The following is a 24,271-nucleotide window of genomic DNA, read 5'->3' as shown; positions in this document are numbered from 1 at the left end:
TCTGTAGATTTGTTAAAATGTTTTTTACCTTTAATGATTATTTATATTTTCTATTAGTTTCTGATAGGGAAGTGTTAATATATCCAACTGACATTGTAGATCTGTATTTCTCCATTTAGTGCTGTCAAATTCAGCCTCATGTATTTTGAATTTTTGTTATTAAGTGCATTCTCATCTAGGATTGTTATATTGTTTTGATTTTTTTTTGTAAAGTTTTTTGTTGTTGTTTTTTTTGTTTCGTGTTTTTTGTTTTTGGGAATAGCCATGGTCATCAGTTACATATTGCTTTCATGCAACAATGGCATAGTTGTCTCTCCTAAGGAGGGCTCAGCTCACAGTGGCCCATGTGGGGATCGAACCGGCAACCTTGGTGTTAGCAGCACCACGCTCCAACCAACTGAGCTGACTGGCCACCCCTATTGTCTTGATTTTTGAGTGATAAAATATATATTCTTATCTCAGTAATTCTGTTTGTCTTAAAGTCTAGTTTGTGTGATACTAATATAGACGCACCGAGTTTCTTATGCTTTCTGTTTGCATGTTTTATATTTTCTAATCTTTTACTTTTAACCAGTTTGTGTCCTTAGATTTAAAAAATGTGTTTTGTATGTATGTGTGTGTATATAATATATATATAGTATATATGTATATATATATATACATATATACATATATATAGAGAAAGAGAGATTGATTCTTGCTTTCTTGTTTTTTATCCAGCCTGATAATTTTGTGCCTTTTAATTAAAGTGTCTATAATCCATTTACATTTAAATTAATTATCCAGTAATGTTGCAATTAAGTCCACTATTTTGCCATTTGTTTTTCATTCGTTCCGTCTAGTTTATGTTTCTCTGTTCCTCTTTGTATTGTCCAACAGATCTCTTTTCCTTTATTTTAGTTTTGATCTGGATAAAGTATTCAATTTACAGACTTGCTCTTTGTCTGGTACTCAATGGGATTCTAATCCATTATTCCAGTCTGCACGAAACTATAAAAGTATGTTAGGAGTTCATCCAGTTCGTCCTTACACCTGTCTCTGGTGAATTGTTTCTTTCACCATTACATGAAAGAGGAAAGCAGACACATATCTCTTTTCTCATGAGAAGGGCTCATCGCTTTATGGAGTTTAGTTCATTTGGGTTTCTTTTTCATCAGCTCTCTGAAGGGGTTTTAAAATCTGTGATTGTGTAGTGTGTGTGGCTTATTCTTTTTGAGGGTGGCATAGTAGTTTCCTTTTTAAGAAACTACAAAACTGTTTTCCAAAGTGGCGCGCTATTTTATATCTTCATAAGCAACAGATAAAGTTCTACTCTCATATTTTAAAGTTATTTTTTGCTAGATATAGAAATGTAGGTTGATAGTTTATTATTTTTGTTTCTTTAAATATATTGTTTCGTTGGTTATCGCCATCATAGTTTCTTAAGAAGTCAGTCATCATTTTTATTGTTGTCCTCTATGTGTAATATGTCTTTTTCTTCTTCCTGCTTTTAATATTTTCTCTTTAATTTTGAACTTAGGGACTTTAACTACCATGTTTACCCGAAACTAAGACCTAGCCAGACAATCAGCACTAATGCGTCTTTTCGAGCAAAAATTAATCTGAGACCCGGTGTTATGTTATGTTATGTTATGTTATGTTATGTTATGTTATGTTATGTTATACTATACTATACTATATTATATTATGTTATATTATATTATACCTGGTCTTATTTTACTATAAGATTTTTTTTGCTCCAAAAGACGCATTAGAGCTGATTGTCTGGCTAGGTCTTATTTTGAAACACAATATAATGTGTCTAGGTGTGGTCATCTCGGGGTTTAATGAGCTTCTTGGACTTATGCATTGACATCTTTAATCAATTTGGAGAAAATGTTGTCTGTTATCTAGTCAAATATTTCTTCTGCATCATGTCTCTTCTACTTTTGGATACTGCTTTTGGTACTCTTATGATACATATGTTAGAATAGTTTAGATTGTCCCACAGATCTCTTTTTCTTTATTTTAGTTTTAGTCTAGATAAAGTATTCAATTTATAGACTTGCTCTTTTTCTGTACTCGGTGGGATTCTAATCCATTATTCCAGCCTGCATGACACTATAAAAGTTTGTTAGGAGTTCATCTGGGTCCTCCTTACACCTGTCTCTGGTGAATTCTACTTCCTTCCACCATTACATGAAAGATGAAAACAGACACATATCTCTTTTCTCATGAGAAGGGCTTATTGCTTTATGGAATTTAGTTTATTTAGGTTTCTTTTTCTTCAGCTCTCTGAAGGGGTTTTTTAAATCTGTGATTGTGTAATGTGTGTGGCTTATTCTTTTTGAGAGTGGCAGAGTAGTTTCCTACAACTTTCTACATTTCACTAGAAGTGGGAGTTTCTGTGTCCTTCATGAAGTTTTTAAAGGTTTCTGTATTCCGGGAAGATTGTTCCAAAGTTACATTTTCACTAACAGAGTATTGAACACTCCATTTATACTCTACCAAAAATAACAACACCAAAAATTTAAATGCATCCCCCAGATCCATGCTTATTGACAACTTTATATTTTGATAAGTTTATTTATGTATCCTCTGTAGAAATTCTATATCCCGCATTGCCTTCCATACCAGCTATCCCAAAGACACAGCACAAAGAAAACTCCATCCAAATAAACAATATTTACTTTGTGATGCAATTGCCTGAGACTCTTTCTCCTTACCTATTCTGATGAATTAGTCTCGCTTACCTAAAAAGTAACTAGAAAATCTCTTGGTCTCTTGTTCCCTTGAGCCAAGAGCCAGTTCTCCATAGCCAACTCCATAGCCAACTGTTTTCTACACTTGACACTCTACCTCTACGTAAACACTCAAAAGACCTAGCTCAGTCAAAGGAAGAATTTGATTTCTCAAAGTTTTGGAAATTTCCAAAGGTATTGACATGCCCAATGGACACCCCACCCCAAATCCCAATCTAGGTAGTGTGAAGTGTGTATAATCAGCCTGACATACCAGAAACTGCCCTTTTGTGCATTTACCTGTGATTTCTTACCTCTTCCTCTATTCTTTCCTCTGATAAAGCTTTTTGACTTACCAGAGCCCCTTCTTGAAAAGGGAGAGTAAATGAAAGAACACATGAGGTAGGACATACAATTTGCTTTTTCAGATGATGGCTTTGTTTTTAGGCCCACCCTAGAAGTGTTAGAAACACAGAGCAGGCCATGGGATGTCCCTCCCTAGCATTTCTAGGCAGGAGGGATCTTCAAGTACAGGGGATTAGCAGTTTGCAGTTTGACAAGATCCAGTGACATAATCATAATGTATTGGTAATTTATATTTCTTACAGATAATCGTGATGGTTTATTTGTTTCACCAATCATAATCAATGTCTATTACTAAATCAGCTGTTTAAAAAAAATTATCAATTTCACCAGAAAATCTTTTCTGATCTTACTCATTTTGTCCTTTTTGCTTTCAGCTCTTTTCTTGAGCTCCATTTTCTCCCTTGGTCTCTGTCTTGAATCATACTAACCATTATATATCAAAGAACAATATGACTACCTGCCCATCTGCTAAATTAAGGCATTCAAATTAAATGTACAATGAAAGATTTCCCACATTCAAGAATTAAATCCTCTTGCTTCTGGCTCTATCTCCATTTGGTTTTTGATTCTATATAAAATTGGATTTTGCGTTCAGAGAGCACATATTTTAACACACACACATACACACACGTGCTATATTGGTTAAGGTAATGCTTCTGCTCCACCAGATATGCCCTAAAATCTCACGGGCTTACTAGAAAAGAGGTGTATTTCCCACTCATGTAAAACCCCCCGGACAGTGTTTTAGGGGCAGAGGATGAAGGAAATGGGAGTGTGCTCCGTGCAGTCATTCAGAGACATAGGCTGAAAGAGGCTCTGTCATCTTCAACACTTGGCTCCAAAGATTAGTTGCAAGAACAGTTAGGGGCCTGCAGAGAGTTCTCATGGGGCAAGCCTGAGAGTGGCATACGTTAATTCTGTCTTTGTATTATATTATTCTGGCCCACCCCACAGCCAGAACTCACTCACAGGATCACTCTTGGACTGGGAACTGTAACCCTGATTGGAAAACTACTTTCCAGAAACGGATTTATCCTATGGAAGGAGCACCACCTTTGGTGGACTTTCAGCCATCTCTCTACACATAAATACATTCATGGCTATGCTTCTTAGTTTTCCCAGTATAAGTATCCAGGAACTCAAAGCTGGAGGGGTTAAGGAGTAGGGTGGTGAGGTAGGAGACTTCATGCTAAGCCAAAGACTAAAGCAAATGGAGCTGCTACTAAGAGAGAATGGCTTAGAAATAATCCATTCATGAAAAGAAAGTGAAGACGGCATTAGCTTGTCTTGTCTTTCACTCATGCATTCTTTCATTCATTTATCAGACATTCTCTTGTTTACTTGCTTTATGCCAAAGTGCTAAGTGCTGAGGATACAATAAAACATTGAAGCCATACAGCAGGGTAAGAGCTATAATGGATTTATGTATGTGGAAGTGATCTGCATTATTTTAGGAGAGGAGGCTGGCCTTCCACTAAAGCAACAGGAGGAATTGGCAGCACGGTCTCAGAGGCCTATTTACCCACTGAATTTCAAACATTTGCTTGCTACAGCATCAATAGGTTCTTGGAAACTGCAGCATTAAGCAAAACGACATATATTGAAACCAGTTTTACCACAAGCTGACATAAACAAGAGTTAAGTTCCAAGGCATATTTCTGGTCACAAAATCATCACCAAACTTCTACATAAAGACCCGAAACACTTCTCATATTCAACAGTAAAATAAATGTGAGCTGTACATACATTTAAGAACGATTAATAAAAACAAGTAAGAGAATTATTTTCCAACCAGCTTATTCCAGTGCTGGGTCACGGTGACCGGGCAGGCACCCACCCTGGACAGGACGCCCTTCCATTGCAGGGCGCACTCACACCCACCCACACTCACTCAGACTGGGACCATGTAGACACCCAGGTCACCTCACACCTATAGGACTTGGGAGGAAACTGGAGTCCCCAGAGAAGACCCATGCAGACAATGGGAGAACATGCAAACTCCACACAGACCGCGGCTTTTGCCGGGAATCAAATTTTTTTCCCTCATCAACATTATAACAACACAACTTGAATGAAATGATGTTCTTGGAGGACCCGCGGTATAATTCCTTGCATATATGCAGCCCTGGTTCCAACTTTATATTCCACTCTCAAGGGCAGTAATATGATCGTATTTTCTTATTAGAAAGATCTTTCTGACCGCAGATTGTTTGCAAGATGGAATCAATAGCAGTGAAATTAAAGGCAGAGAAAGCCAAGATGCTACTGTTGTAGCCTTCACCAGTCCTTTCTTCCTATGGGACGACATTTAAATTCCTGTCCGTAAAACAGTCAGGCCCTTGCCTAACAGTCTTGCTGTGTTTTCCATGCTGTCCACCCCTACTCCCCCTGGGAATTTCTGCAATATTGGGCTACTCACGATGTCTCCTACTTCGACACATCATTCCACCCCCACCCCCACCTGCAGTTCAAATGTCATCTCTTTACGTGCCTGCCATCTAGAAAACCGCTTACCTTTCAAGGTTCAGCAAAACATTCCTTGCTTAGGGAAAGCTTCTCTAACTCCCGCTCCCTATGGCAAACATAGATAGTGCTTCTCTTAGAATGCCACTGACCTTCAGAAGACAGAGTCAGAGAGACGGGGCCTTTTGACAACCTCATTGATCCTTTGGGTCAACCAGCCCTGCACTGTCGTCAGGCTATGGACTGCTGATGGAAGGAATCAAGGATGACCGAGGCTCTGACGCTAGTGGGAGGTGGTGTCACTATTAAAACAGGGAGCACAGGAAGACTAGCAGGCTTAGTGGATAGAAGTTCAGGTTAAAAAATGGTACAGTTGCTTTTCTAGAAGTATTGTTTTGCTTCACGATTCTTTAATTTCAAATAATGAGTGAGACACATCGAATACTTTTATGTATGTACACCTCAAACTAAAGTCTAGACCTTTATAAAAAGAGAGTAGGAACAGTTGCAGAGAAGGACCACTATTCACAGATGTCCTGTTATTTTTTTCCATGCGGTAGATTTTAGTAGGAGAGCAAAATGGAGATAAGGTGAGAAGGAGTCATTTCTAGAGGCTTGATTTCTCACAACTATAAGAGCTTTGCAGTAACATGCATCCCTAATTAATACCTATAAAGACAAGTACCTGTTACCACTGTAAGTTATCTTCTCAGTTGTTACCCATGCCCTCCTTTTTTGCCTTTTTGCTAGTGTGACGATTAATGATAATTGCTAAAGATTGAAATGACTAAATGTGTATCTCACTATAATGGGTGTATAAAACTGACCACAATTTACTCTTCTCACCTGCCTACCTAAGCTATTTCACATAAAATTGTCTCCATCTACCCAGGCTTGGAACTTCAGAATCTTCTTCCTTCCTCCTGACCTCCCTGCCTCCCTTTCTCTGCTAACTCCACCTGCCTTCCTCCTCATTTCACTCCCCACCCCAACCGTTACCTTGACAACCAGTTCATCGTGAAATCCTGAACATTTTTTCTCCACGGTGTTTCTCATATCCATTTCTTTCTCTATATTCCTATTGCATCTCCATAATCCAGGCCTAATTCGGTGCCTTCTGGCAAGAGTTTGGAATTACCAAAATTTACAGTCCTTCTCCACTTCAGTTCAACCTAGATCTTTTCATAAACTTTTGATAGCTCCCATACCCTCCTGAGTGAAATATATTCATTCTTCACCCTGGCGCTCAAAATCGTCATCTGTGTGGCCACAGCCCCCCGCCCCTTTCCGATCTTGTAACTAACTCATCATTGCCCTGCTCAGACTTTATATTCCAACTAAATGGGCTGGTCACTGGTCCATGAACAAACCCCTAACCTTGCTTATAAGACCTTGCTTATAAGACCTTCTTAGTTCTATCCAGCATCCATAGCAAATGCCTTACTCTTTCTTTGAAGGTTTTCTTGATTTTGCTGGTGGGTGGGAATGTTTCATCTCTTTAAGAAACCTATCCTTGTCACTGGCACCCTCTTCGCCTTGGAGACAAGACTCTGAAACCTTACCTGAGGAACACCTCCCTCCCTGTCCCTGACACCCCTCCCCCTCTCCCCCTTCCAGTCTGGTCACTGAGTTCTCTCTTATATTTCTACAATGGCTATGGCATTGCTCAGTGCCGAATTTGGTTCATCATTGCCACTGACTTAGATAATTCAGTAAAACAAATGGAGCCAAGTTGATTTGTACCCTCCTAAAGTTTCTTTGAGATACCAGTTTTCTTCACTCCTGCCTTTGTTACTTTCCAATCCAGCCTTCACATCCTCACTAGAATTATTCCCAGAGAGCAGATGTGTTCACAGTCTCTCCTCCAGAACATTAAAGATTTTTAAGACCTCACACTTTGGAGACCAGCCATTTGGATGTAACCTAGCTCCACCCCTCTCCAGCTGTTTGACCTTGGGCAAATTACTTTCTACTCTCTCAATGGGGCCTATCATGAAGTTTAAATAACAGAATGCTAATGAATTTTTGCAGAGTGACTTCACAAGATTAGCCCTAAGTAAGTGATAGTGCGACAAGATGATAAATTTCAAGTTTCAACTAAGACCAGGATAAAATCGTAACTATGACATTCCAAACAGAGTAGGTATCAGACTACCATACACATTTTCAAAGCAGGTGACCAAAAGCTGGTTGTAGATAGCTCTACAACCTGAAGGAGGGATGAGCGGGTAAAGTGAGTGGATATAGAGAGGTGGTTTGGTGAGGAGGTTTTCTGTGTAGATCCCCCTCTGGGACTTAGCTGTCACCTCAGAAGGGAGGTTGAGGATGGTACCAGCTCCCTCCCCTCAAGTCTAATTGGGTGGATGAGGACATTTCCGGGGGCAATTTGGAAACCTGAATGGCCCCAGTGAATGACTCCTACTTTATTGTCCCTTATTTAACCTAGGCGTGTGTGTGTGTGTGTGTGTGTGTGTGTGTGTGTGTTAGCCAGGACTTTTCTGGTTGCAACGGTATCTGAATTAGCTTGGGAGAAAAGGGAGGCGTTGGTTGGTATGATACTAGAATATTTACTATAACCAAGGGGAGAGTGGAATAAGTGACCCATGGAAGGACGGTGCCACTGGGCCTCAGGAATAACTAGAAATGAGGACTCCAATGCTTCCAAGGACTTCCTTTCTCTATGTTTTCTTTCTGTTTATGTCTGAATTTGGTTTAATGTTGGAAACACTTGGCCAGCAATAGCCCCAAGCTCCTGGGACCACAGGGGACTGATGCTTTTGGCCCCGTTTTGGTTTGGAAAATCCTCACAAACTCTGACTGGCTTGGCCTGGTCAGGCCGCCCTCTGGTGAATCCAGGATGCGAAGAGGAAGAGCAATTCCCAGGGAATTCGATGCCCAGAAGACAGGAGTGCTCAGCAAACACCCCATTTATTTTCATCGCTGTAACTTTTCAAATGTATCGGCTTCTTAGGCATAGACCTGCCCAATCTAAGATGTACCATCAGATGCAGATGTGGAGGATGGGGAGGGAGAAATTTGTCTTCCTAAACAATGGATCAAGGCAGGGATAAAACCCTGGGAACTGGGGAGGAGGGTTAGGCATAGAAGAAATGACGGTGGCTTCTTCGGAGAGCCAGTCGGCGATTAGCTGTAAGATATTTGTAGGACCCCAGGAGGTGCTAACTGGGCAGTGGTGGGATGAGGACAGTCCCCGAGTCTGTTGCAGTTGCCACTTAGCACGGGACTTCTAAAGAACGGGGAGTTTGCATTTTGCGTCCCTCTTTTTCCCCTTCCCGTGTCCTCACTTCTTCTGGGCCTCCCCTGCCCCCACCTCACCATCCCCATTGCCCAGTGAGCTGAGGCACCTTCATTTGCTTCACTCTCCCTTCTTAGGAACTCATGTGATCGACTTCTTTCTTGTCCATGTTCCCAGCAGCACCTATTCTCACCTGGCTCTCAGAGCAAAAGGATTCCACTCATTCAGTCATTCATTCTCCTAACACACATTCATTAAATTCACACTACGTGGCAGCCCCGCTGTAGGCACGTGGGGGTACCACAGGATCAAAGTAGAGGAGCTCTGCCTTTGTGGAACTTATATTCCAAAGGGAGAGATAAACAGAAACTACACCAATAAATATATGACATCAATTAGTGATAAGTGTTTTGAAGAAAAATAAAACGGGGCAAGGAGATAGTGAGAAGAGTGCGGCTTAGATGGGCTGATGAGGGCAGGCTTCTCTGAAGCAGGGGCATGTGAGCAATGACCTGAGTGCTACGGAAGGATGAGCCCTGCTGAGATCAGGGGACATGGCATTCCAACTAAGGGAACACCAAATGCAAGATCCCTAAGGTGAGAACGTTTTTGGCATGTGATGACCAGCCCTCAGTGAGGTGTCCTAGAAGAAAGGCACACGGTTCCTTCCTACCATATGAACAGATGTTCTACCTTGCTCATAAGTAGATTAATGCAAACTAAAATCACTGAGGAATGTTAGTTGGTGGTTAGGACATTTTGCTTGCTCCAGTCAGAAATGGAGTCTGCACTACATGGAGAAAACATGGGGAGGTACTAATTGGAACAATGCTGTACTAGTTCACATGTAGAAAGATCCTTAGATGTCCCCATAATAAGAGAAATGCACATCAAAGCTCCGCTGGATAACCACACCTTACTCACCAGGTGGGCAGATGTCCAGCACAGTGTGCAACACCTGCTGTGGGGAAACCACTTTCTCATAAATTGCTGGTGGGGAAGCAAAACAGCAGCTCCTACGGAGGAGAATTTGGCTGTATCGAGCAAAACTACGTATATGTTTGCCTTTTAACCCAGCAATTCCACTTCTAGAATCTGCTCCAAAGATGCAGTGGCAAAAGATGAAAAAGCATGAGCAAAGTCTATCTCTTGCTGCACTGTATTTGCTACCGTGTTTCTCCGAAAATAAGACCTAGCCGGACAATCAGGTCTAAGGCGTCTTTTGGAGCAAAAATTAATATAAGACCTGATATTATAATATTATATTATATTACATTATATTATATTGTATTATATATTATAACCGGTCTTATAGTAAAATAAGACTGGGTCTTATATTAATTTTTGCTCCAAAAGACGCATTAGAGCTGATTGTCCGGCTAGGTCTTATTTTCGGGGAAACACGGTAGCAAACAACTGGAAACAGGCCCCCAGTAATAAGGGCCTAGTTGCACACACTTGGTAAATCCACACAGTAAAATACTATACAGCTATAAAAAGGGAATAGGAATATTTCTACATAGTACTATGGAGTGATCTCTAGGATCATGATTTTTAGTGATAAAGGCAAGACAGAAAAGTGTACAAAATAGACTATCATTGGTCTAAGACAGGGAGGGAAAATAATATACATATATTTGTTTGTACTGTTTTTTAATGAGAATGGATATATAATAAAGATAAAGTAACATGTATGGGTGTTAGGGAGGAATGGGCTGGAGAAAACAGGGATAGAAGCTAGATTTCTTTGTAGATTGCTTTTGATTTGTGAACCATATAATAATTTTTTCATAATTATAAAACAAAATTAAATTGAATCGGGAAGGCAGTCCTTGTGAATCAAAAGGTTTTACTTTTGAAAAAAAGTAAACAAATTTTGAAACCTTTTAGAAACAAATGAACCTTTAAAAGTAGATGTTTCTAAAAGTAAACATTTTAGAAACCGATGAACCTAACTCGGTATCCAATTGGTGGAATACAGGAACTATTCCAAGTGATTTATAAGACTCAGTGCTATGTACCTCCTGTGTGCGCTCTACCCAAAAGGACAAACAAAACAAAACAGAACAACAACAAAAAAAAACCTGGGGAAAAAATCTATAATTGTTCCTGGTAGTATTAATAATGGCGATTCTGAGGCTGCTGTGCGTATAGTGTGGGGTAAGGCAAAGGGGTAATTGTGTTGCTGGTTAGAACCAAGATATTTGATGTGGAATTAAGAGGATGCAGATGGAAGCCTGATGAGTTTCAGGGCAAACACAGTAGTCCTGTGTTTGAATTGGAATCATCAGTCTGAATTCATGATACATGCTAACTTTAAAATATATTTGTGTATGTCCTCGTTCTGTCCACTAAAGTTTATAAGCAATAACCACCCAGTGCAAACAGCACCTCTCTGTGTATCTAAGTATATCAACTAGGATCTTAAAATACATTGAAATACTCACTAAATGGAACTGAGGCTCATTGGAGAAATGGCTGATTCCTGATCTGGGGCAAGAGATGGACAGGATGAGCCTGGAACACCTTGTCATGCCAGAAGGTGACTGGAATTGTGTCAAAATGACACGGGAACCAACCTCGTGAGACTCTCACCAGCCAAAGAGGGGCAATTTAAGTATCAGTAACAAAACTACAATGGATTTAAACCCATCAAATATGTTTAACGAATTCATAATGATGCTTAAAAAAGAAAAAACCCTCAGTGATCTTTGAAGGATAATATGGGAACAAATCTCTCTCTCTCTCTCTCTCTCTCTCTCTCTCTCTCTCTCTCTCTCTCTCACTAGCTAATAAAGGAAAAGAATGCCTTTTATTTTTGCCTGTCTTCCAAAAATGCAGCTCAGGGGAACTACATAGTAGATGAGAAGTAGTTCCTCTTAATGGAAGTATTCCATAGATAAATGAAGACGTATTACCATCATTTTGCAACTACGAAGGAAAGAATGAATCTAGGCCTTGAGCGTGAGAGGCTGCCAATACACAAAAGGGAGACACCTGGGCCTTCCAGACCCCCACCCCCCACCCCATGGAAGTACACACCACTATCTAGGAAGGAGTCTTGCCAAAGCTGAATCTATCAAGCCTCTGGATCTCATTAGCAGGACCGACAGGTAGCAGAGGAACCGGTTAAATGCCACTAAGTGGAGGTCATCAAGAAAATCTAGACTGAGGAACATTCTAACGGGCAAATAATACGGTTTCATCATCAACAACAACAAACTACAAGGAAGAAACAAAGAAGAGATGGAGGAGGATGCTATTGATGAAACATGAGAGATACGGGCAGTTTGGATCCCAGTGTAAACAAACTATTAAACAAAGGAAGGAAAGAAGGAAGGAAGGGGCAGCAGAATGGGCCCAGGGAGGGGATGGGGAGTAAAGGGAACATCTGTAGGGCAGTTAGCGAAATGTAAACCCTGGTAGGATATTTGACGATACTGAGGAGCTATCCTTGCTTTTGGAATTTCATGATGAGAGGTATTGTGATTTCAAAAGAGGAACCCTAGCCGTTTAGAGACCTACACGGAACTATTTACAGACCAAGTGCTGTGATGTCAGACGTCTGCTTCAAAATCACCCGGAGTGAGTGGGGGGTGGGTGGGGACATGGGGCCTGTGGTTCTCAGACTTGCACTTGCCTTAGAATCACCCGGAGGGCTTGTTAAAATACGATACTGGTCTCACCTCCAGAGCGTTTGATTCAGTCTTGAGTGTGGCCTACGAATTTGCTTTTCTAACAAGTTTCCAGGAGGTGTTGAGGCTGTGGGTCTGGGACCACACTCTGAGACCCACTGGCAGAGATCATCCCTAAGTTATTCTTGCACCTCGGTGTTGGGTGCATGAAAGCGCATTGCGCTATTCTCTCTACTTCTGGATGTCTTTGAAATTTTCTGTAATAAAGCTGAAAAACAGCTTCAGTGATCCAGAAGGACACGTCGGAGGAGCAAAGCCTTTGGCAATCCGTAGTTGTAATGGGAACATCTATGCTCATTAGCAAAACAGCTGTGGCTGCTGCTCCTAGGATTGAAAGAGGCATGTCTCCTGCTCACGTGGAGGTCAGTGCATCAGCTCGGCTGTCCGTCCTCTTAGAGAACTGCCTGGCCTGAGGGGCAGGGAAGTGGTCTTCCCTTGAGGGGTTGGCACCATGTTGTCTGTTCCCTTAATGTGGTCAGTCATTGGAAGAGCGGGGGGTTTGGATGAGTCCTAAGATTTGCTGACCACTCCAGGTAGGCAGCGTGTTCTTAAGCAGAGCGGGGTGCCAAGGTGTTCAGCTGTTAGGCATGGGGGTGATTAATGAACTCAGACAACCATGTATCGTCCTGCAAGGACCTTCCCATAACGCCTAGATCAGGAGGCACCTCTATTGGGTTGAGTCCCTCTCCTTACCTTTTAAGATTCACTCACTTATCCATTCATACTTCAGATATTTATTAGAGTACCGAGAAAATGTAAAGCACTTTCTAGCCCCTAAGAATATAGAAGGGAACAGAATAAGCAAAAAATCTCTGCTTTTGTGGAGATTAAATTTCAGTTGGGAAAATAAGCAATAAACAAGTAAAGAACTATATGAACAGTAATTTCAAACAGTGAAAAGTGCTATGAATAAAATTAAAATGAAGATGCTAGGTAATGATTGATTCTGTGTGTGTGTGTGCGCGCGCACATGCACACGCATGTGTACACATATTTTATTTTAGGCGATCAGGGAAGGCTTCGCCAAGGACACAATATCTGTGGTGAGTGCTGGGTTAGAAGAAGGAGCCAGCCACCGTGAGGAGATCTGGGTATTTTCAGACAAAGTCAATAACAAGTGCAAAGGCCATGAGATGAAAAAGAATTGGCTTTTTTTTTTTTTTTTGAATGTCAAAAAGACCGGTGGTCCTGGGACATGGAGAACAAAGAGGAAAATGATATGCGATGAGCTGGGAGAGTCAGCAGGAGCCAGGGTATGTAGGGCCTTGTAGCCATCAGCTAGCTGCTTATAAATACACCCTAGACACCTCCAAGGCTGCCAGTTATCTCCCAGCTCTAGGAAGTACATTCTGTCTAGAGAAACAGGACATTCTTTTAACAGGGAAACCCCCTAGGGGCCCTGGTCTATAGAAAAATGAGTGTTTTGTATAGGCAATTGTGTTGTATATCTGATTTGTTGAACCAATCTATTAAAAAAAGCAATTTTATTTCAGAATCATCATATGCTCTTGATGTCTTATAATTCTACCCTAAAACCATTATATACTCAAGTTAAGATTTGGTCCCCTGTTAAAATACAGATTCCTCTGTGATGGGTAATGCTATGAGTTATTAGTCATTTCATGCTAATATAAATGAATTGAGAGCTGTGTCCTTGAAGAGTTATTTTAAAAGAGGAAAGCGTAAAGTTTATGGGTTCTTGAGTATAGGAGGGAATCTCCAGGGCAGAAACAAATCAGAAAGGAGAAACTGAGGCTACATCCGAAAAACTACCTATTTTACAATTTTGAGCAGGACTCTGCTTCCTGGATAGACAAATGTCCTCCTGCCAAGACTTAGTATAGCAAGGCACTTTTTCTTGAAATAACACGTGTCTTTTGGTAGCTCTTTCCTAAATAGAAAGTGCAAAATAATTCACAAGCCCAGTGATTATAATGCGTTGCTCCTAACGCCAGTACGCTCCTTGGTCAGCTCTGGACACGCATGCTGGACCTAACCTCTATGGACCAGCATTTCCGTGACTATGAAACAGTGTGTGCTGGAGGCAGCTCACACTGCGGTGTGAATAGATGATAGGCATTGCTTTCCAACTTTGCGTTCAAGTGACTTCATATTGATTGCTTGAAATCACCCGTGATAGGATTATTTACACTCCAGAAATCAGCAAACGCTACATATTGAACTTTTGTCTCCACAGAGGTGATTGTTACACACTTACCAGCATGCTGCTGCCATGAGACCTTTTAAAAATATATTTTAGCATATGCCATGGCATATGAAAAAACAAGCCATTTCTTCAGTTTGCTTTTTGAATAGATGTTAACGGTATTCAAAATTGCATTCATCTTTGTATATCCTTTACAGTTTAGCTGACTATATATATACACATATATGTATAAATATGTATATGTGTGTGTTGTGTGTATATATATATATATATATATATATATATATATATATCTCCCATTTTCTTTCTCAAAAACTTTGCTTGGCATTCCATGGTTAATCAGATAGACACTAAGGGCCCCTCATGGCTTTGAGTCGTCTCTGTCTTGTTGCCTTGTCTACCCCTGGCTCCAGTCAAATTTAACCTTCAATGTACCTTGTCTCACAAGTACCCTATTCTTTCTTTCCTCTGGACATTTCTAGTCCGCTGCCCCTATCTGGAGGGTTCTCCTCACCCCTTCTCTGTCTGACAAAGTCTTACCCATGTTTTAGGGTCATCAGAGCAGAGGTCATCTCCTCCGTGACGCTCCTGCCACAGCTCCCTTCAGCATCATTGCTCTTTCTCCAGAACACCCCCAAATGCTGTCTGTGTGTCCTCAGCCACCATCACCACTGCCTCGTTGTATAGGTGTTTGTCTCCATGTCTTATCTCCTCCCCTGGATTTTAAGCCCTTGAGGATAGCAAATTTTGCTTATTCATCATTTTATCCTTTAGAGCATCTGGTGCAGAGCTTTGTACCTGGTCATCGTTCAGTAAATGTTCGTTGAATTATCTGCATATATGATTTCATATTCCCCACAGACCCTGGACAATGTAGTAAGTGACACACACACACACACACACACACACACACACACACACACAGTTTCATCAGTGTAAATGTTTGTATTGGTGGACAGGTTTCAGTGAGCATGGGAAATGCCTTTTTGGAGGGGGACACTAGGATCAAGTGTAGTCCAGTGAGGACCAATCACAGAACGTCTACCTTTAGTCTGAAATGTCACCTTTCTCAACTGCATGCAAAATTGGACCACTTTGTTCAACCGTGTGTTAGAAAGGCACCAATGTGTTACAAATCATTACGCTCTGATGGCCACCGGAGATGCAAACTGCACTCCCACAGAGGATAATCCTGCTAGAATGTTCGTGAGTTGTACTGGTGCTTTCGTAACTAATGAGAAAGAAAAACTAATCTGAGATATACATATAATTTTTTTTGGCTCACTTCTGTGAAAGGCCATCCCTGTTCTCTTGTTTTATTCTTTAAACGATTACTGCCTTCTCGTGCTAGACCCTCTGCTAAAGCCTCAAGATATGAAGGTGAATGATCCATGGTTCTGCCCTCCAGAGATTCACAACCAGAAAAAGAGACTGGAAAAGCAATCAGACGTGTTCCGAGTCTCAAGTGAAGCAGAGCCCCGCCGCTCTGACAATGACCCACATCAGTGTGTTTGCCCATTAGACTCTGCCATCTGTCCCCACCTGAGACGTTTGCTGTGACTCCTTTCCACAGGCTGCTTTGGGTGTGAATGACCTTGGAGGTGGCCTGACATCCCGAGCTTGGAAGGCTGCTTTTAGAGTTACTGGTCTGCACTTATGTGCTTCAAATAGAATTTCACAAACCTCTAATTATCTCCGCTTACCAGGCTGCCTAAATGACTGACGACCAGATCTTGAGGCACTCCAAGAATGGATTTCTATTCAGCCTGTGCCCGGGACTGGGATGCATTAGGATGCCCAGAACATGTGTGGCTGCTCTGAGCAGCACAGGACAATTAACAGAAGGAAAGCAATTTGCAAAATGCCTCGACTTCCTGCTTGTCTCTGAGGCAGAAAATTGTCACACCTTCACCTCAGGAGGCTCATCTGCAGAATTATTTCACCCCCTCCCCTCCTCCCCCAAATAGAGCCTCTGGTGTCAGTTTCTCCCCCCCCCACCCTCCCACCCCCCGGCTTTTTGCAAACATAAGCACTCGGCTGAAACAACAGCTATGACTCAGTTCCTAGCTAGCGCTGCCTGAATTGATTTAGTCTGAGTTCAGATTTAGCACATAATCATGTTCAATTTGCTCCACTGCACTGCCTAGAGATAAAAGGCTTGGGGGAAAAAAATAGCTTCAGCTTGTGTCAGTCTTTGTGGTGATGTCATTGCCAGGAGAAAGCCAGCCCTTCGTGACTCTGCTGTGCTCCTTCAGACGCGGAGGGCTGCGTGCGTTCAGCAGGAGTGGGCGCCAGGTGCAGAGCTCTGGCAGTCCCCAGGGCAAGGCAGCACCCAGCCGGCCACGGCATCATCCACCTGGAGGAGGCTCTTCCCATCACCCCGTCAGGCACAACTCAGAGGCTGCCTAACTCTTTTGCAAATCAGGAAGGGGAATGCCAGCCCCTAGCATGGACTGTGATGTTTCCACTCTGATTGCCTGTGTGATGGACATCGAGGTCTTTACCAATCAGGAGGTTAAGGTATGCACCTGTAGTCGTATGTTTCATTATTGCTGTCCCCAAGGCTGCTTGGCAGAGCCTTTTTAGTTCAAGGAAACAAGACTTTGGTTGGTAGTTTTCGGCTCACTATGTATACTAGGAATGCATGTGTCGAGAGCGTGACCGTATTAATTAGAATAAGTTAGAAGAGGGAAACAGCACATTCGTTTTGAATGCAATAAGGTCTCCCAGTGTTTTTTCTCGCCTTTTCTATGAGGTGATCCCCGGTCATCCCTTTCACGGTAGACATGTTTTTGTAGTCTCCTATCTGTGTCAATAAGGAGAATTTGCCAGTCCTGAATGTCGAGAGGGGTTTTGAATCTATGATTAACTGAAGGAAGCACACATCATAAACATCACACCCAGGACACCCTGCTAGTGGGACAGTAACCCCTTCACGGCATGTCACTTAAAAATGCCATGATCTGGTCTTCACATTGAACAAAAGCTGCCCTACAGATGGCTGCCCTCAAGCTCTCTGGAAATCGAAGTTGGAGAGCAGCTGCCTAATTTTTTGTTTCTGTTAGGCGAAGGAAGCAAGTCGTTTTCCCTGAGCCGCTGTCCATAAAGAAAGTTCAGGCATCATTTTCCATCTTAGATTTAGTATTCTGTGGCTCTGGCCTTGGCTGTTTGTCTGCAGCAATTGTTGAATTGTCACGGTAATTGTTCCCTGGGGGTAGTCATTCTCATTTATTTTCCCATTTGGTTTTGTATTATTAAAAGGATTCCAGGTTTATAAAATGGGAATTTTCACCTCTGATCTCATATTTAATATAAGAACTAGTAGAAGCTTTTTATTTAAACAGTGTTTTTTCTCTCTCTCTTTCTCTCTCTCTCTCTCTCTCTCTCTCTCTCTCTCTTTCTCTCTTTCTCACACACACACACACACACACACACACACACACACACACACACACAAAGGACAGTTTGCTCATTGTGTGATGGGAAGAAGAAAGGTGGAATTATATTGCATAATCATTTTCAGCCCTTGACTTAGCCTTTAAAGGAAGACCTTGAATTCTTTATTGTTGAGTGTGCAGGTACTTCCCAGGTGGAGATTTACGCGTTCACTAGCATAACACATGGTTCTGTCATTCAGTGTTGTGGTCGTGATCACTCTTTTGAAATGGAGGAAAAAGTCTGGTTTGTTGTATTTTAAGTGTGTGACCCTGTGTGTACCAACTCTTAATGCCAGTGCTGTGGAAGTGTCTACCCCTGTCATCCTGAGGTCAGAAAATAAAATAATGCCTGTATTTGCATCGGGAATGGAAACATGCCGGCAAAGACCCACAGTCCTACCAGTTGTACCTGCCCTAAGCACTCCAGAGGGAGAGCAGTCCTCAAAGGCCCTCCAGCTGAAAATCAATTTGAAGTTTGGTGTGGGTAACTGGGTAGAGAGACATCTTTCACCAACTGCTGAAACGGAATGAAAACTTCATAGTTCTCCTCTCTTTTGCACTAGTTCTCTGTTGTTTACATGCTTGCCCTGCATAAGATAGTCTAAACTTTTTTTAGTCCAAGAAATGATAGTGAGAAAATATTTATTAGCCGTATGCAATATGCCAGGCATTGTGCTTATACAGAAAGGAGTTTGAGATATATTTATAGAACATAGGTATCTGTGAGATAGACATAAAAACAACCGCTTGTCGAGTATTTCTTCAAAACAGAGTGTCTCATGGAATTAAGGGGACACAAAATTCTTATAGCTGGGTGTACTTGAGTAGCTTCATAGAGAAAGTGGTACTTGAATTTGATAACGGGTAAATTTTGATACAGAAAGAGAAAAAGCATGGGGATGGAAAGCATTCCATTTTGCAGTCCAGTTGAGTCATTGCATTTGACTGCAATAGGATTCTAAGAGATTGGAGGGGAAATAAAGAAAGAAGATGAGTCAGTGTCATATTATGGAGCAACTGACACTGTTCATCAGAAATTTATGGGGTTTTCTGGGAAGACTCCCACCGGAAAGATGTGTCGTATGTCCTTACTGCCAAATAGCTCTGAATCACAATGGAGTTGTCTCTTTGGGACAAGTTACCTAACGTTTCTGTGACTTAGTTTTCTCATGTGTAATGTGGGGATAATAGTTTCTACCTCATTGGCCTGGTATTAGGTTAAAGAAAATTATACATGGAAAAAAATAGCATAGTGCCTGACAAATATTTAGTGTTTAGTAAATGTTAGCTATTGCCATCATCATCGTCATCTTTTAGACCCTCTCTGAAGGTGATAGGTGACGTTTGCCAGTTTATTGGAATGTCCTACTTGTAACTGAGTTTACAGTGACAATCCAGGACACGGAAAATGTGTTCCCTCTCATTCCCCCAAATGCAAACACACACACGCACACATGCACCACGCATGCCCTCCCCACACACACATACACCCTAGCAATTTAGAACACATGGCCCTTCCTTTCAAACATTTAATCATTTAATGTAAAACAGTGACAATATTATCAAGCTAAGATCTACTTGGTGCTTATTAAAAGGGGGAAAATGAATAAATTAAGGTTGGCCAAAGAGGGTTGTTGAGAAAACCTGTATGTTCCTAGTTCAAGAGTGGGCATTGCTTATTATCATGTTAAATGTAAAATTCTGGCACCAAACAAAGTTTCCCCAAAGGTAAATTTCATTAATTGCCAATAACAGCTAAATGGTGGAGCCAGGAGTTCCTTTCTTCAAAGTCTTTAATATCTACTGTCAAAGAAAAGGGAGGTCTCTGTGAGGGTTTGTCTCACCTGCCTGTGTCTAGCTTGCCTGATTTCAGGCTTTATTGCTTTTCACAGCCCCTTCCTTTCCACATGTTGCCCCTATGGGAAAGCAACTACCCAGGGTTAGGCAACCAGCAGACACCCTTCCTAAGTGCAGTGGTTTATTTGAAGGGGATAGAGGTACATGCAGATCCAGTGTCTGATCTCAACTTAGAAAGCCTATCGTCAATGGTGGCTCTCACCTGGTTGCACTAGGGGCCCTTCGGACTCCGATTTCCTAAATTTTGCCACAGCTGCTAGAGCAATAGTACTGAAAAAGGAGGAAGTCAGGCAAATGGAGTTCTGCCCTATTTATCTTTCTCCAGAAATTCCATTAGTTGTGTCGTGAACTTAGCTGTCTGTTTTATGGCATAAGAGTGCTCCGGGAGATGAAGAAATATGAAGCTCTTTATAGAAAAACAATGATATGATGAAGTGTTGAGGGTGTGTGTGTGTGTGTGTGTGTGTGTGTGTGTGTAGGGTTAATTTTCTTTAGTATTCTTCTTATGTTTCTGAAAATAGTCTCCCCTCCCCAAAGAGCCGAACTCTTGGGAAAATGAAAGGGGTCCAAAGATGGGGGATTAAATGTATATTTTACTTTGGTCCAGTAGTTCTTCAACCTGATTGCACATTGGTGTTCCATGAAGAGCTTTAAAAAAAATTGGCAGTGCCCAGCCCCATGACTAGAACTTGTATTTTGGCTGATCTGAATGGATCCCAGGCATAGATTATCATATAAAGTGAGTGTCATGTGTCTTCTAGACACAGGTAGGTATGGGTGAGGTCGGTCAAGAATCACCTAGAATATAACCTCTGCTTAAACACGTTGACGCATAGCCTCCAAAATGAGACTTAGTGTATGCAGTTTTAGAAGCAATGTGTAAACTGTCGGAAATGTTGAGACTCACCCAACACTGCTGGGTCATAATACCAAAAAGAAGAGGAAATCAGGCAAATGAAGTTCCGCCATATTTGTCTTACTCTAGAGATTCCTTTGCCCACTTTTGAATGGATGGCCAATGGAAGCCTCTCTGGGAAGGTAACAGTTTATTAAATGTCATTATTCCAGTGTCATTCGGAAGTGAGTGGGAGAGCGACATGTAGACCTAAGGGTAAAGCATTCCAGGAGAGGGAATAATAAATACAGAGAGAGGTGATCATATCTTACCCACCCCCCCTTTTAATCTATTTTTATCATTCAATCATTCAGGGACCTGCTGAGGCTATCGTTATCACATGGCATAATTTATATTTTTAAGGATGCCCCTTTTTAGATATTGTGCTTAACCAAATTACCTCGCTATATTTAAGCCTGTTGATAAGTAGGTATTTGTTCTCAGCATATTAAGTTTTCCTATGCTTGGAATCTTAGGAGTTTTCTTTCTCCTTCTGAAAGTCCAGGGCCTTTATATGGTGACTCATCGTCCTCCTTTCTTTCCTCTGCTTTTGAGGATTTCCCAACATCTTCCCAATCCATGTAACCTTGGGAAAGTCTCTTAGCCCTTCTGGACACATGATAATCATACTGAGAAAGATACTTGACTTGCTTTTGTAGTTGTTTTCCTTTTCACACAACGGTATGATGTCACTGACTCATAGACTGTCTCATGTTGTTGGGTGAGTTATGAAAAAAACCAAAACAAAACAAACAACCAGCACACTGTGGTCCCTTGGTACAATACAATCTCTTTGTCATTTGCACCACTGGAAATTTAAAATGATTTGTTGTGTTTGGCGGGGAATCGTAGGAGGAAAAGGATGAGGCACAATTGGTATGATACTCTGATGAGGAGAGACAAGTGGCACAAGTGAACATGTGGGTATTGCGCATTGGGCATTGATTTGGAAGAGAAACTTGTGTTGATTTTTCAGGACAGCTGGGCAAGCTCCACACCTATTTCTTAGGCTTATGTGCAAAGGCAGCGCTGGAGAGAAGATCTGGCCACAGCCATGACCTCATGGCTCTGCTGAACTGTAAAGCTCTTCCGTCATCTTCAAAAACCCTGTGTTCACTCAGTCACTTAGAAGAGTTTGCGTGATTTAGTTCTCAAACTTTGAAACCCTCCAGGGAGATTCATGGTAACACTTAGTAATCAAAATGTTAACAGAAGCTCTCATTCTCTATTCAATGGCTGTAATATTAAATAATGTGTGTTATATGTCTCCAGACCATGTTTACCTTCTGAAAACCCAAAGGGAGTGTGTGGGGATAATGCGGTGGGGGGGGGGGGGGGTAGTCAGAGAGGAGGGGGTCATAACTGATACTAACACTCTAGCAAAACAAAAACTTGCTCTTTCTTTGATAATAAAATGGACTAGAATTGGGCTGTTTTGAAAATAAATGAATTACTGCAGGAGTGAATGTTAGAAATTAACCCTAGAAAATACTTTAAGAAACAGTATCCATACATGTGCAACATTTTCTTGCCTCTGCAGAAAGTAGAACACATCTTTCACAGAGTGAGAAGTGATTTTATGCAAGTGACAGAGGCTCCCTGAGAAGATTAATAGGCAAAATTTTCAGCCACCTGTCGTGTTAGGGAAAGACAAGGTATAGTGTTCAACTAATGAGATTGTTAAGCAGGAAAGTCAACTAAAAACTTGCTGATCTGTTTAAAGGGTCTTTTAACTGTTAGAAAGTCACAGAGACTGTGACAGTTGCTACCTCTAAATTGAGTGTCAGATTGATTTAAAAACAGCAACAAAATAGCATCTTCATTAACACTGTTCTTCTAAAGAAACAGATTTTACTGTAAAACTCAGCGAGTACCATTTGCATCCTTAGTGATTCTGTTTGAGTACCACTATCAATAATTGATAATCGGCTGTTTTAGTACTTTCTAATGATGCTTAGAAGTGACAAATAAGAAAGAATGTGATAACTGAAACATTTATTATCACTTGACCTGTTTAGGTTGGAAGCTTACTAGGCATTGCAACTTTGTAGTGAATAGCCCAGCTTTCCAAGGAGGTCACAAACTCTCCAACCCATGCCTGGTCCAGAATTTCTTTATGTAAAGGAATAATTTATGTTATCTTCATGTAAAGGGAATGTATCCTTTTTCAGCTCTAAGTCTAAGCTGAGTCTAAACCACAATTTTTAAAAACTTGAGATAATTTAAAGAGGACTTCAAGCAGATAAAATGTTATATATACTCTCCACCCTACCTAGAATGGAGAACTTATCTTAAAAGTATTTGAGAATAAAATATCCCCCAACTAGACCTTCCCTAGAAAATATTCACTATATGTGCTTTCATACTCCTCTTTCAAGGCAAATGTATCTAGAGGTGTGAATCATTTTGACTTTGGGGAAGAGCCAGAAGTCACATAGTGCCAGATCTGGTGAATAAGGTGGGTGAGGACACACCGTAATGTTTTTATTTGACAGAAATTGCCATATACCAGAAGCGATTTGTAACGTGGAGTGTTGTCATGGTGGAGGATGATTTACAGCACATTTTAAAACACACCTTCTCTCAACTGTAGTTCACACTCAACTGACTGCACTGAACAAGTTGAAACTTGTCACACACAGTTACTAAGGTTCGATGCACCACTTCCCATATTGAAGATCCCTGCCTTTCCGTTGGATGGCACTTGGCAGCAGCATTGACTGTATTTGTTGATCACAACAGAAAGGCTCCGAGTCACACATCGCTTCTGGTACGGCAATTTCTGTCAAATAAAAATATTATGGTGTGTCCTCATCCACCTTATTCACCAGATCTGGCACCATGCGACTTCTGGCTCTTCCCCAAAGTCAAAATGACTATGAAAGGTAAGCGTTTTGAATCGATTTAGGACATTGATGCAGCCATGACAGCGCAACTAAAGATACTCAGGAAGGACTTCTAGAACTGCTTCAGCAATTGGCAAGAACAATGGGATAAGTGTGTTCGAAGCAAGGGAAAGTATTTTGAGGGGAATTAATGACAATGTGTCTTTTAAGCAAATTTTTTAAATTTAAACATTCACCATATGTTTTGATCACCCCTCACACACACACACACATACACACACACACACACACACGCATATGAAAATGTATGTATGTATATACTGTATATTTCTTTTTTTATCTCCATTGTCGTAGAAAGCATTTTCTGTTCTGCTCTCGCCTATCTAGCTATTAGAAACTGTGTGCTCTTAACCATGTACGAGATTTGGAGCCTGGAGGTTCTTGGCAAAATAGTTGAACAGAAGCCTAAACAATTGCTAAACAATTCATTCAGGGGGAAAAAAACACTAAGAAATTCATGGCCTTTTTAAAAATTGTTGTAACACCAAAGGAGTGTTTAAGTCCTTGCA

The 24,271-nt window shown here is 41.2% G+C and overlaps 1 protein-coding gene across 6 annotated transcripts in view; it reads left to right on the top strand.

Annotated features, from left to right (window-relative positions):
* RCAN2 (regulator of calcineurin 2) overlaps window positions 1–24,271 on the top strand; it is a 254,032-nt gene that overhangs the window by 137,764 nt on the left and 91,997 nt on the right. Inside the window, exon 1 of one of the 6 annotated variants that reach the window (XM_033102533.1) lies at window positions 16,682–17,187. The exons of the other annotated variants lie outside the window; for them this stretch is intronic. Within the exon in view, the coding sequence (XP_032958424.1) occupies window positions 17,101–17,187 (87 nt within the window). The 5' untranslated portion in view covers window positions 16,682–17,100. Of the gene's footprint in view, window positions 1–16,681; window positions 17,188–24,271 lie in introns of those variants that run through there. 6 annotated transcript variants of the gene reach the window in all.

Source organism: Rhinolophus ferrumequinum, chromosome 3, assembly GCF_004115265.2.
Source record: "Rhinolophus ferrumequinum isolate MPI-CBG mRhiFer1 chromosome 3, mRhiFer1_v1.p, whole genome shotgun sequence".
Lineage (NCBI taxonomy): Eukaryota > Metazoa > Chordata > Mammalia > Chiroptera > Rhinolophidae > Rhinolophus > Rhinolophus ferrumequinum.
Note: the sequence above shows the minus strand (reverse complement) of the source record. Positions and strands in the feature narration are given on the sequence as shown.